The following is a 14135-nucleotide window of genomic DNA, read 5'->3' as shown; positions in this document are numbered from 1 at the left end:
TTGACTTATCACTGAGTGATAACCTTACTCTACCATAATATTATGAGTTATACTCCATTCTCTTGGTAGGGCTGAAGTCACACAGGGGAAAAAGACCAGTGTGCACTAGCCCTAGAACTCTGGCCATAGTATCCGTTTTTACTTCCACTAGGGCCAGAGGCACTTACATTGAAAAATTTGTTGGAGATGCTTGAACGATCCAGTACAAAAAATCAATGCTTGATCGAACCAATACAAATGTGTGTCAGGTCACTAATTAACATGATAAAACCCACTTGAGAACACACAATCGCCAGTCATTTCTAAAGACGATTTATACTCAATCGCTTTTGCAGAAATCTGAATCGCACGCATGATCAGTGTACTAAATCGCCGTCGTCTTTGCCTGCTGAGCATGCGCGCATAAATCGCTGTTTTTCAAAAGCGACACGTAGGCCTATATTGACACCCTCTGTCGGTCATGGATTCAGTCTGATGATGAGCAACCCATGGGTATAAACACAGCTTTACACAATGACTAATTTACATAGGCACAAAAGACCGTGTTCATGTACCGTTACTCAGCCAAACATGGCAGAGTAGGTCCCGGATGACGGTAGATGTTCCTATCTCCTCAACGTTATACCTTTCCAACAAGGAAAGAGATACGAAAAGCGAACGTCTAGTGTGCACATGTGTAGTTCCCTCCATGGTTGCTATGCGCACGCTTGTTGGGGACAATATTCCGAATTCCCGGATGTCCGACCGAATGAATGAAATTTATTTTTTTAATGAAATGAGTCGATGGGTGATGCACAGGCCCCCCCCCCCCGGGCATGCACCGCACCATGCAAGGATTCACAACATACAATGCACAGGGTTTTTTTTATTTTAATAATTTGCCATTTTGTATTTATATATATCCCAAGTTTTAAAAAAAAATCAAAATTATTTGATATCAGAAGGGCATTCTTCAATTCAGAATGCAATTCGATGTCTGATGCACTATCAGGCCCACAAAAAATACTGTGCAACGGTGGGTGACCAGGGCTGTCAACTTTTTGGAATTGCTAGGCGTGAGACACTGTCGTACCGGGGCGGAAAATGTTTTTGCCAACTACAATGTTAATTTTGACCCATGATTATTTGAGCCACTGCGCTTGAGAATCTAAAAAGTGGGGGGGTGTGAGGACAACAAATTATTTTTACGGTGCGTGAGATTTTACTCATTTGACAGCTCTTTGCGTGATAGCTACTACCTAGGCATGAGGTTATATACATGTACTACATGTACCTTGGCTTGAGACCGTGAGAAAATGTCCAAATGTGTGAGACTCACAGCCAATGCGTTGACAGCCCTGTGGGTGACCGACTCCTTAATACAGTATATTATTAATTATATATTTGTCATTATGTTGTCTTCTTTACAGGATTTGTGTGTGAGTAATCAAGCAAGGATGGATAAACAATGAACTGAGCGATTTCTAAAAGCATCTGTGCAAGATCGTCCAATTGCTTTTATGCAGCTCTCTCCAGTTTCTTCCGGCACTTGCAAGATTTATAGGGTGACATGGCACTATCTGTCCAGGAGCAGGAATTCAAAACTGTTCTTCATTGGTTCAGCACCTGGAGTCCCTACCAACGACAAGACTTCATGTCGGACTTAGTAAACAAAGCTGTACCGCCGGATGTAGATTCACTATTTGATAGCATGAAAACACTCAAAGTCAATGATAAACCACCCAGTATATTTGAGTGTCAAATTAAACTCTTCACAGACTGGTTTAACTTTTGGTCGGAAAAACATCGAGATGATTTCATCCGCAAGTTGGGAGAAGTTGCTCCTGAATTTGTACAACAGTTTCATGCTCTAGTGGAAAGCAGAAAAGCGAATAGCAGCTCAAGTGGTATGCAATCATGACCAGGATTGCCACATTGGCATTTTCAGCCTAAATTGCAGGTTAAAGAGGGCTTGGATAGCGAAGTTTGCACAGTATTATAATTTGTAAATTACTAAAAAATTATATTTTTGATGAAAATAAGTCCTTGAAGTAAACTTTATCAATCTAATGATATGTACTTTTTGATCTTCGGTATTGAATATACATGAATTTTCATAAAAGACCTACAAATTTTAGGTCTTTTGAGAAACTTTTGTATATCTTCAATACAAAAGGTCAAAATTTTCATATGATGGGATGGCTTTTCCTCCCAGCTATACACTTTAAGTACATACCCGGTATCACAATAATAAATAATAATAAAACGGCATTTATCCACGCTTTCTGAATACTCAAGATTCCTCAAAGCGCGCCACAGGTTGATATGCTGCCAAGCCCCAAAGGGCAGCGCAAGTTGACCTCAAGTTTAAATATACTTCGAGGACTGTTAAATATCAAAAATATCAATATTTAATAATTTGCCATCAAATTTGTATTATATTGCTAATTTCAAATAATCTAAATTATTTGATATCATCAGGACATTCCTCAATGTAATTTGGTGTGTCTGATGTGCTCTCAGGCCCCACAAAAATACTGTGCAAAGGTGAGTGACTGACCCCTAACGGGACACTGAACTACTGAAAGTCACAGATGCTAATGTCGAAAAGTCACTACATTTTTGTCTTAACCATTGCTTTCTATAGGACAGGAAATTGTCAAAAAATTTTGGTGAATATCTTCAAATGTCATGGGTTTGGCAATCCGGGTCACAATGGTAGTGGACAGCTGGGAGACACATCAGAATCGCATTAAACAATTGTGTCACATGGATAAACTTATGGATTAAACAATCTCAGAGTCAGGGCTGCATGTAAAGGGTTGTATGTAAATTTTACTACTTTTTCTATGACTTATCAGAACAACAGTATCATATAGGAGATTAGAATATCACATCATAGATAATATATTTGCATCATCAGTATATTTTTCAACACAGTATTTTGTACCAAAATATTTCTATGTATGTAAATTAGTGTACAATGTAATAAATTACCGTAACCACCTGGGTATAAGCCCACATTAAGGTATAAACCCACCGCTTATTTTTCAAAACATTCTGAGAACAAGGGTGCACTCGGCTATAAACCCAGTACTAAATTTTGGCCAAGTTCGTAAATCAAACCAATGCTTTTCTCTCAGATTTAAGAACAAATAAAAAAAAATATCAGTTGATAATTAACATTCCACACTTAGAATTTTAAGAAATTGACATAGATGATAGAAATTAATGGTACATTGGGCATATACAAATGGGGATGATTTTTCTTATTACTAGCCCCTCCCCGGTTATAAGCCCACCCCCATTTTTGAAGTGAACTCTGCCATCTAGGGGGTGGGCTTATACCCGAGTGGTTACGGTAATATTCAGCTGTGGAATTTCTTCATTGTTTTTATCTGTTTGCTCATCAGTCATTCCAATTTCCAATGATGTTGCAGAGACAGAATTCCATTGAAAATCAAAACCAGGTAAACATTGTACATTCCTGTATACAATCTGCACAAGAAATATTGTATCAATAAAAATAGGAGGAAATTAATCCCATGGACACTACATGTGCTGCCTGTCTTACAATACCCCTGATTGGTTAATTGCATGATATAATTATCTGAGTAACCAATCGAAATAAAGCTTTTACATCTTGTATCACTTTTATGCTTAATCTTTTTCAGTCTGAGAACCTTTTCTCTGATTGGCACAACACATAATATAGCCATCCTTTTAACCAATCAAAATAGTTCTTAGAGGCTGATAATTTGGCCAGTAGTGCCCATGGGGGGAAACATTAAATGTTTGTATTTCAATTAATGCTTCAATAATGTAAATATTCACATAAACTATAGTACGTTTAAGGGACCCTTGGACTATGTTTGCCAGAGGAGAGGTAGAAGGTTTGATTTGAGGTACATGTGCTTGGTTAGAATGTTAAATGAAAGTTCATACTAGGCCTAGCACCTACGGGCATGTGCAGACGTGTGACGATGTTAACCTTACGTGCATGCTTCATACCTAATTCGTTTATTTACACGCCACACAAGGAGCATATTCGAAAGGCTATCTTCGGGCGACATCGCAGTATGTGCAGGTAGGTGCAAGTATGAATACAACAACATCCAGGTGTATAATCCCTTATAATCTTTAGGTCCGAGAAGTACTTAAGTTTGTTAATACTGTTCTATACATCAGTGGAGAATTATGGTATGCCATCGCATACACAGTAGGCATATATGGTACATTGTTATTAGATACTCGGACAAGAATCCAGAATCAAAGGTCTTTTGACAGCAACGGTTGAGTACACGTTCTCTAAACGCTGGATAAATAAACAGATTTGCACTACAGACCTTTGGTTCAGGCCACGCACACAGAATATTAAGTTTACTCCCCAACAAGTATTATCAAATGCAGTGTGCATTAAACATGTTTAAATCCAATTGGAAAATACAAAAGTACTAACCAATACTTTGCAATAAATATTAAGAATAAGATACTACATTAAATTAACTTGTTCCCACAAAGTATTCTTCATTGATATATATAATTATAATTTATTCATGCCATCAGTTAATTGTCCCCGTAGTTTATATCAGAGCCTTCAACATCACACAGGTATTTCATTATTTTCTATACGCCTTTTGCAAACTGGAAGGCGTATGTGGAAAATGGTAACTGTATCATAATAGGCCTATGATGTAAAGGTGTTAAAAGAAAAGAAATAGTAATAATACTAATCAAATCAAGAAGAATATCAAAATCATTCTACTCGCACATTACACTGGAGGCAGACCTGTATTATGATTAGGCCTACAGTATGTAAGAAATGTTTAAAGATAATATGCCAGTTGCGCTAAACAAGAAAGTTTTCGTGCTTGGCTGATCCTCACTTGATGAAGGTCATATTGATTTATCGTCTACAGAGATGCCTCCTCTCCTGGCCAATGGTACGTTCAAATCGATCGGTTGGACGTCCAAAGGTCCCATAAACGTATTATAGTCAAAATCACATACATGCAAAATAACTTGTTTGGAATAGAAACAATCTTTATTTACATTGTGTACACTTCAACACTTTACAAAATATAAGAACACTTTTATTATATATTGGTTGCATAACTTACAGTAAAAATTTCAATTGAATGAACACAGCCTGACATAGCGTGATAAATTTTTGCGTACACTGCGCGATGTATGCCAGTGTGTGCGACTGTGGGTGCGTAACATGGATGTGAATCCAACCATGACAACGCACTTGTGATTGGTTAGTATTATATCCTAGGTCATGTGTTGGTGTTGTAGTTGTACGATAGTGAGATGTACGATAGTGGTTGGATCATGTACAGCTGTTGAAAGCTGTGTTCATTCAGTTGAACAGTGTAACAACTAATACATGTGTGACACGATCTGATTCAATGAGACCAAACTCACCAAAATTATAATAAAATTGTGATATTGGCAGAAATAAGCAGCAAAAATATAATAAAATATTAATCAATGTAAGTACCGAGCAAATAGAAATGGTACTGGAACCTCAGTGGAAACTCATTAACACAATGCTGCATGGGCTAATGATTTTATTTTGTGTTATGGTTTGTTTGAAAATGTATTCAGAAAAATTTTGCTTCAAACAAAAGGCACAAATATTCCACTGTAATATCTCGAACTTTCAAAATGTTTGACTTTGGTCTGTGAGTGAATCAGATCATGTCATGATATTGGGACACTAAAATATCAGTGTTTGAAAACTTGCGGGGTGGGGCACATAAGGGGGTATCATCCATGAATATGGACTTTCAAGAAGCATCATAAACATGTACATGTTTAAACATTAATTCGAAAATGCACCCTGAAACAAGTACTGCAATTGTCATACTGAACAAGTATTGTCATTATCTTATTCCCTAAGCAAGTAAAGTGTCAAATATCTTGACTCTAAACCAGTAATTTGAGATACATATCATGGATTTAAATACATTGAAAAAAAAAAAGATGTTTAAATCTCAGGCGGTCAGAAAGTTTCCATGATTTTATACAATTTCTTTTTCTCATAGGGCCCTTAATTAAGATTTATTCAACAAGAATACCCTTTTTCTCAAATTTGCTGTTTTGGATACCCTATTCACATTACATGTACATACAGTGCTTTGATCTTGAAAAGTATCCCTTTTAAAGGAAGGTGACCTGATATATTTGGAAAATCAAATTCTTTAAAACTTGCATATAACATAAAATGTCATCGCTATCAAACACTCATGCAAAAAGAAAATGTAAATGTTTTTTGTAAATGTGACTAATTCTTAATGGAATTACCGACATTTATACAGTGTGATATTGGTAGTCTACAGTGTTTTTATTAATCATAATCATCATAATGATTTCAAGTGAAAGGCCCTATTTTTCTCATAAACATATTGAAGTTCCAACTCAGTGTATTTTTCTCAGCACCAATAGAACAGAAAAGAATGCAAATCAGGATTGTCAGCTTCTCATCCTTTTTTTCTTGTTTACTGTAGTGCAGAAATATTAAACTATGTTTGTTCATCTATTTTTAAATAAACTTATTATATTTGATGAAAAATAGTCTTTATGCATTATTGTATTTATTCAAATTCATTAACCATGGCAGTTTTTGGAATATTTGAAGAAATTTAACAGAATCATTTCATTTCTATTTATGAAATAAGTAAAATATGTATGCCAATACCCAGGGACCAATTGAATACCTGAGTGGAAGAAGGGCCCAACTCCATTTTTTTTAACGAAAATGAGTTAGACCCAGCATTTTATTGCCAGCAGATTGTTCTTCCTTGTGTGTGAAAGATGAGCCAAAATCTACATGTACTCTCTAAATAGTCTTCCACGTACACTTAATCATGGTTTTCGTGGAAGAAAGGGCCAACTCCATGGAGTTGGGCCCTTCTTCCACAAATATTGGGTTAAACTACAATAAACTTTCTTACTAACATAATACATGCTTCTACTTGTGCAATTAATGGATAATTACCAAATTTCTGTAGCTATTTATAGCACATCTGCTTACGGAACTGGCACTTGCAGTATATTAGTGGAAGAAGGGCCCAACTCCAGCTCGTATTAAGACCTGTACCGTTGCCATGGAAACATCATACCGGTATATAATTGCGAATGTATGTAATATTGTATGTTCATGTATCAAAGTTCCCCTGAAGATGAAAACATTCTGCCTATAAAACTTTTCTAAATATTAAGTTTTTTCTTAATATCTCAAAAACAGTTTTGATGGAGTTGGGCCCTTCTTCCACTCAGGTATTCAATTGTATGTGCTGCAGTTCCAAGAGAAGCATGAATAAAAAATCTGTGTGTAAAAAGCCAACATCTGGAATAGCTGCCAGGTGTCATTGTGTTGTACAGTAGATATTGTAGAATGCAGAAATTGTCAAATGTCTATATAGGACAGCTGTTCTTTTCAGCCTTCTTGCACTGAAGTCTCGATTTGTGGGTACCCATCATTACTCCCACAACATGAGGTTGGTTTTTTAGATACCTCAAATGTACAGAAAAACTTGGTGTACTTCACATCCCCGGTCCCCGCACTCCATACATACGCGGGTATTCATGCTTGTCGGTGAACTTTAAAAACACCCCCTTTTGCATCTCATTTCGCGAAGTTTTTAGGGGAAAAACACCCCTTTTTTTAGCAATTTCGCGAATTATTTGCCCTTCGACAATACCCCTATTTTCGCTAAAACACGAACGATATTTCTAACATACCCTTTTCTGACCGAAACGCGTAGGATGCTCCATGAAAATACCCTTTTTTTGTAATTTCGCGAACACATGGTTTGAAAAAACACCCCTTTTTTGTGTGTTTCGCGAATCGCATTTCTTCATCTGAAAACACCCCCTATTTCGCGAAATTTTCGACGAGCATGAATACCTATGGATGTACGGAGTGCGGGGACCGGGTTCACATCAAATACAGGTTGAAGGGCATTAAATGTTGGGTCAAAAGATGAATTGCATATTTCCTTATATTTTGGAAATTTGACCCAAATGAACCCATGCCACAGCACTCACTCATCCATTGAATTTAATATATAAAAAAAAAATTATTTTGAAAATGCTCTCCATGATCCGTAATATGCAAATACACTCATTTCTCAGCAAATGAAGGTCACATTGTCACATTTGGGTATAATGTGGTTTGCCTCAAGTTCGGTAGTGACGTAGGTTTCGCTATTTCGCTATGCGCAGAGCGTACACACATACAAGGGTGGTCAAGTACGCTTGCGGGGTAACCGCAAAAAAGCATTGATATACTGAATTTGAGGTGAACCACATATTGATAAGTGCTTCATGGCATGATTTTAGAAAAGGATTCAAATTTCTTCAACACAAACCAATAGAAGCTATGGCTGATCTTGACATGTGTTTGCTGACTTTGCTCAATGTTGAGAGATTGCGAGGATACTTGAAATCATCCTGTGTAGCAATCAAGATGAGTGTTGTTCAGTAAATGATGAAAATGTACTGATGCATCCTGGTCACACACAAGTTGTTGATTGCACTCCATGCTTTTACATAATTAGTTACTGTATTCCACATTCACATGCAGTATTCCAGTAACCACCAGAAGCATTCACATCTGTGAAGAGAAGATAACAGATTCAGATTTTTAACAAACCAACCTAATAAAACTACATGCAGTTTATGGTGTCTGTAATCACACCTCTAATTATGCCAAAGAACATCACATTTTGCACCAATGATATGTGCCTCTACATTGTAGGTCTCTAGGTCAAGACTCTAGCCCCAGTACAAATGACCAAACAGGGGTGTGCTGCAAACATGGGTAGCATTTTCAGCCTTATGGTATGTATCAATGACCCATTTTTTAGGCCAATTTTGGAATATATGGATGGGTCCTTTTATCAAAATGTTCTTAATATTTTTGTAAAATAGCCCAATTTTGCCTCAATCTAGCCAAAATTTTTGAAATTTTGACAAAATTTGTAAAAACAACAATTTGGGTGATATTTGGCCGAAATTTTTGACTTTTGGTATATCAATGGGGCCAAATTGTTTGTAAAATTAGTATATTGATGGGTCCCGTTTCAGTTTCAAATTCTCAGCGGTACACCCCTACCAAATCCACACTTGAGTACCCCCCTGCTCTAGCTTCTAGGTCAAAAAAAGGAAACTATTCACCCAATCTCATCTGCCACTGAGGCTTATGACAAGGCAGCTGTTGTATTAATATTTACCTTCCATTTCTTAATTACCATGATGTTGATCATTTTCTCCACACAGGATCCGGATCATCTGCTGCTTTCTGTAATACTGCTCTTAAAGCTTCTTGTTGTCGTTGGGATGACCTCATGTGTTGTGGATTATGCTCTGGTAATTTCTGTAATACAAAACAATATTATCATGACTGTATACAATGTATAATTTATGTACCAGTATGTCATTCACCCTTAAAGCTGGGGTACTATGATAACAAGAAGTGTTTTTAAAGTCTCATAGATATACTTTCGTTTATTTAAGGATGAATCCGGGGTGGGGGTTAGGAGTTACCTCACCCCTCAGGGTCCTGCCAGAATGGCCAATAGAGACAAGAGAGACTTTGTATTAATAATTAATGATTATAAATGATTAAATTTGGGTGAGCAAAGATTGTAACAAATTGAATGTGTGCGCAGCACCCAGGGGTGTATGCCTGAAACATTCTAAAGCAACCTATTTTAGGGCTATTCACAATGCTGCGCAACCCGGGGTCTACGGTTTCTTGCTCGAGAAATCTAGCCAAGAATTTAGTTGGATTCGCTGAAGCATGACACCGTGTAAAGCAATGGAAGTTCAGAAGTAAACACAGCCGATCACGACAGGCGATCGCATAAAAAATTTTGCTAAAATTACATTTCAGCAAAATTTTAGACTGTCCAAAATAGGCAAATCTTGCTCAAAAGATACAGTTGACTCATCGAAATAACTTTCATCCAAATTTCAACAATAACAGAATAAATATAAACCTCCGTGCAAAACATTGCACCGCTGTCCATCGAGAAATGATAGCAATGTACTCTAGCATCATGCCGAATGCGTAAAGTATCGTGTGCAACTTCGAAGCTAGAGATCTGGAGTAAACGGATTCTTGATACCGGTACACTCTTCAACATGATTAACGATCGATGCATAGCCTTATATGGAGGACGAGTTAGTGTAGTGGTCTTCTCATTCACTTCTCACCACTGCGCTGCGGCCTGGGTTCAATTACCCGCGGTTCCATATGTGAGTTTGGTTGCCGATCCATGCTCGCCCTTGCAGGTTTTTCTCCTGGTGCTCCAGTTTTTCTCCAGTATCTAAAATCGGACCTCTTCCCATATCCCGCAAAGACCGGTTGGCATCCCTTGAATGTTAACATGTTTAACTTTAAGCTTTCCAAATTTTAAGCTTACCTTTTTCAGTTGTTCTGGATCTGGCGTTACAGCTTTCATAAAATAGTATGTGGCTGCAATGAAACCACCCAAAGCTATTGAGACTTTAGCATACGGGCTATTCATTGTTCGTACCTCAAAATGTGCAAATTATTTGTTAAAACGGAGAACTTTACGCAATATTTTCTCGCAGTTCTTTCTTTATGCAACCAAACGCTAATTGCCTACGAGCTGTAATTAGCTTCCGCTGTTATTAGGGGCGCTCATCACTAACTTATAATCAGAATATAATTTCGGAATTTTCATTTCTTAAAACCAAATTTGGGACAGTGATCGGGGAGCCGATCGATACATTTTAAAATTAATCTTGAATGACAACTTTTTACTTGAAAATGTATTTCTCGGCCAAATGAAAAACATTAATTTTCATTTTTCCCGTAAGTTTACTACTAAATAAATACTACCGGTACAAGTCTTCGGGCATGATTTCTGTCCTCTCTATTCCAGAAAATAAAAAAATTAATATCTTGGTTTGCCAAATGAAACATAGCTAAATTCTAATATAATCCATTAGTTTGTTCAAATTGGCAATAAAAGTCAATTAGGATTTACCTATGTTTCACAGGGATGTCGCCACTTGGTGCAAACCCATTTGGTCCATTGCCAGTTAGTCCATTAGTACTTAGTCCATTTCTACTTGGTCCGATTCCCTGTTAGTCCAATTGCCTGATGGTCCAAAACCCAGTTGGTCCCGGGGTTGGTCCATTACCACTTGGTCCAATTACCACTTGGTCCAATTGCCAATTGGTCCAAAACCCACTTAATCCATTACCACTTAGTCCAATTGCCACTTGGTCCAATTACCACTTAGTCCATTACCACTTTGTCCAATTGCCTCTTGGTCCAATTGCCACTTGGTCCAATTACCACTTAGTCCATTACCACTTGGTCCGATTGCCACTTGGTCCAATTGCCACTTGGTCCAATTGCCACTTGGTCCAATTAACACTTGGTCCAATTACCACTTAGTCCAATTACCACTTGGACCAATTGCCTGTTAGTCCAAACCCCACATTGTTTACCACTTGGTCCAATTATCTTTTAATTCACTGACCTTAATTCTAACCATAATCCCTGACCCCTAAATCTAACCCTACCTCCTATAACACTAATTCCAAACTCTAACCCTTACCCTAACTCTTGCCCTATAACCCTAATCCAGGACTCTAACCCTAACCACTGAATCTAACCCTAAGTCTAACCTTAACTGTAACCCTAACCCCTAACTCTAACCCAGCCCTTACCTTGAACTCTAACCCCTAACACCGCTCTGTGACAGGCATGGTTTGTCAATAACCTTGTTATACTTTTTTATTTTCCCCCTTTTTGTAAGTGCTGGTCCTTTATGTTGCAAGCTTATCCAGAATTGATCCAAAATGGTAACAAATAAATGTGCACTAGTAAAACATAATTTCGAGGTTGTGGAATAAAGAAAGAAATCAGAATTGTAAATTTAGGGTCGGTAAACTTTTCCAAAGTAATGTTTTGTTGTTGTTTGTGTGTTTGTTTGTTTCTTACGTTTATTATCAGTCAGATGACAACAATCAAGTATATTTTTGGGGAGCTAACAGGTGATGCATTTGTTTTCTGCAGGCTAAACTTTAACAGTGGCGTAACTCCTATGGGCTCTGGGGGGCGTGCCCCCGGGCACCCGGGCTAAGGGGCACCCAAGCCTGGATAGCCTTTGACACGATAATACTTTGTTATAGGAAAGAAGTGGAAACCTTTACCCACCATGCATTGAATTACTCTTCATTTGGGTGCCCCTTCAACACAAAATTTTTCGCGCGCTTCGCGCGCATTGCAACATAAATTGTCATTTTAAAGACCTAAATTCGACTTGATTAAATACCAAATTAGTGGTATTTATGCACATTTTCGCGCGCCCGCACGCAATTGTTTTAGGAAGAGGGGGTATTTTGTATTTTTGCCCCTGGGTGCCATATGCTACGTCACTGCAGCTAGTGACGAGTCTCCAAAGTAAAGACATTAGAGAATATGAAAACATTTTGTTTTATTAACATGAACTGCATTGAAACATGAAATAAATTTAATCTGAAACACTTCGTTAGTTATTCGGTAGGTCTATGGCTTTCAATACTAAAATTGATTAGCTCTGCACCATGTTGTTGTTGGTCAGGGGCACCCGAACTACTTTCGCCCCCGGGCACCCTGACCCAAAGTTACGCCACTGAACTTTAAAACATTCTGTGATGTCTATTATTAAGGGAACTGACCATTATATTTCAATGTTCACTTTTTACCGCACTTGTTGATATGAAATTAAAACATAAGTAACTATAAAATGATGGTTTGGTTTTTGTTCAACCCCTGGCAAAAATCTTGACTAGTCCCTTTAAAATGCAATGTAATGTAGCATTAAGATGAGATTCATGCAAATATTATGAAGACACATACATGTAAAGTTATCTTTTCTTTCAGTTTAATCAAAAGCTGTAACTTACATAAAAGAATTACGCTACATCATGTTGGTATACATTTTGATGATTGGACTAACAGGTAATTGGACCAAATGGTAATGGACCAAGAGGTAATTGGACCGAGTAGTATTGGACTAAATGAGTTTTGGACCAACTGGCAATTGGACCAAGTGGTAATTGGACTAAGTGGTTATTGGACCAAGTGGTAATGGACTAAATGAGTTTTGAACCAAGTGGTAATTGGACCAAGTGGCAATTGGACCGAGTGGTAATGGATTAACTGGGTTTTGGACCAAGTGGCCATTGGACCAAGTGGTAATTGGACTAAGTGGTTATTGGACCAAGTGGTAATTGGACCAAGTGGTAATGGACTAAATGAGTTTTGGACCAAGTGGTAATTGGACCAAGTGGCAATTGGACCAAGTGGGTTTTGGACCAAGTGGCCATTGGACCAAGTGGTAATTGGACCAAATGGTAATGGACTAAGTGGGTTTTGGACCAACAGGAAATTGGACCAAGTGGTAATTGGACCAAGTGGCAATGGACTAAGTGTCAATGGACTAACTGGCAATGGACCAAATGGGTTTGGACCAAGTGGTGACAAACCGTTTCACATGGCTAAACAGGATAATATATTTTTTTCCTGGTATAGGGAATACTACTAAATTGATCAATTTTTCTATCAACATGTTTCTATTCATAATCATCATGGCCAATAAACAGACCATGTGTGCAGAATTAGAAAAGTGAAAAGAGTGTTTTTGGTTCTAAAAAAATAATTTTCTTTGCTAAAGAGCCTTATTTTCTGTCCACTTCTGATATAAAATTGGATCGGTTGAGCCCATATTTATTGGTCGAGCTATGAGTTTTAAAATATTGGACGAGACGTAGTCGAGTCCAATATTTTACAACTCATAGCGAGACCAATAAATATTGGGCGTAAAGCATCAATTTTATCATTATTATGTTTTGGATCCAATATTATCACAACTTGGATCCATCAAAACATAATAATGTTCTAATAAGGGTTCCTTAAAGGCTCTTCATGCTAACGGTACTATAAAGAATCACATACTTTGAAGAACCAAAAAGGTTCTTTAGCCAAGAAAATGGTTCTTTGTATAACCTTTAAGGAACCCTTAATAAAGAACCCTGCAAGGTTATATTAGAATTTAGATTTTTGAATTAGTGCTGTATCTTTCTGGAATAGAGAAGTACAGAAATGCAGTAGCGTATTTAG

General features: G+C 37.5%; 1 protein-coding gene and 1 long non-coding RNA gene across 2 annotated transcripts; one reads left to right on the top strand and one right to left on the bottom strand.

Moving 5' to 3' along the window:
* Positions 1–1549: 1549 nt before the first annotated feature.
* LOC140152350 (uncharacterized protein C14orf119-like) lies at positions 1550–1900 on the top strand. The gene has a single exon (XM_072174654.1). It carries the CDS (start codon positions 1550–1552, stop codon positions 1898–1900), a length of 351 nt encoding a protein of 116 aa, XP_072030755.1.
* Positions 1901–8211: 6311 nt separating this feature from the next.
* LOC140151948 (uncharacterized) lies at positions 8212–10632 on the bottom strand. The gene is made up of 3 exons (XR_011859006.1): positions 10416–10632; positions 9222–9364; positions 8212–8602 (listed from the first exon to the last, which is right to left on the bottom strand). It is a non-coding gene; the product is annotated as an uncharacterized lncRNA (long non-coding RNA).
* Between the last annotated feature and the right edge of the window lie 3503 nt (positions 10633–14135).

Source organism: Amphiura filiformis, chromosome 5 (assembly GCF_039555335.1).
Source record: "Amphiura filiformis chromosome 5, Afil_fr2py, whole genome shotgun sequence".
Taxonomy (NCBI): domain Eukaryota; kingdom Metazoa; phylum Echinodermata; class Ophiuroidea; order Amphilepidida; family Amphiuridae; genus Amphiura; species Amphiura filiformis.
Note: the sequence above shows the minus strand (reverse complement) of the source record. Positions and strands in the feature narration are given on the sequence as shown.

Coding starts and splice junctions, on each gene's coding strand:
- LOC140152350 (XM_072174654.1), top strand. CDS start 1,550: ATGGCACTATCTGTCCAGGAGCAGGAATTCAAAACTGTTCTTCATTGG.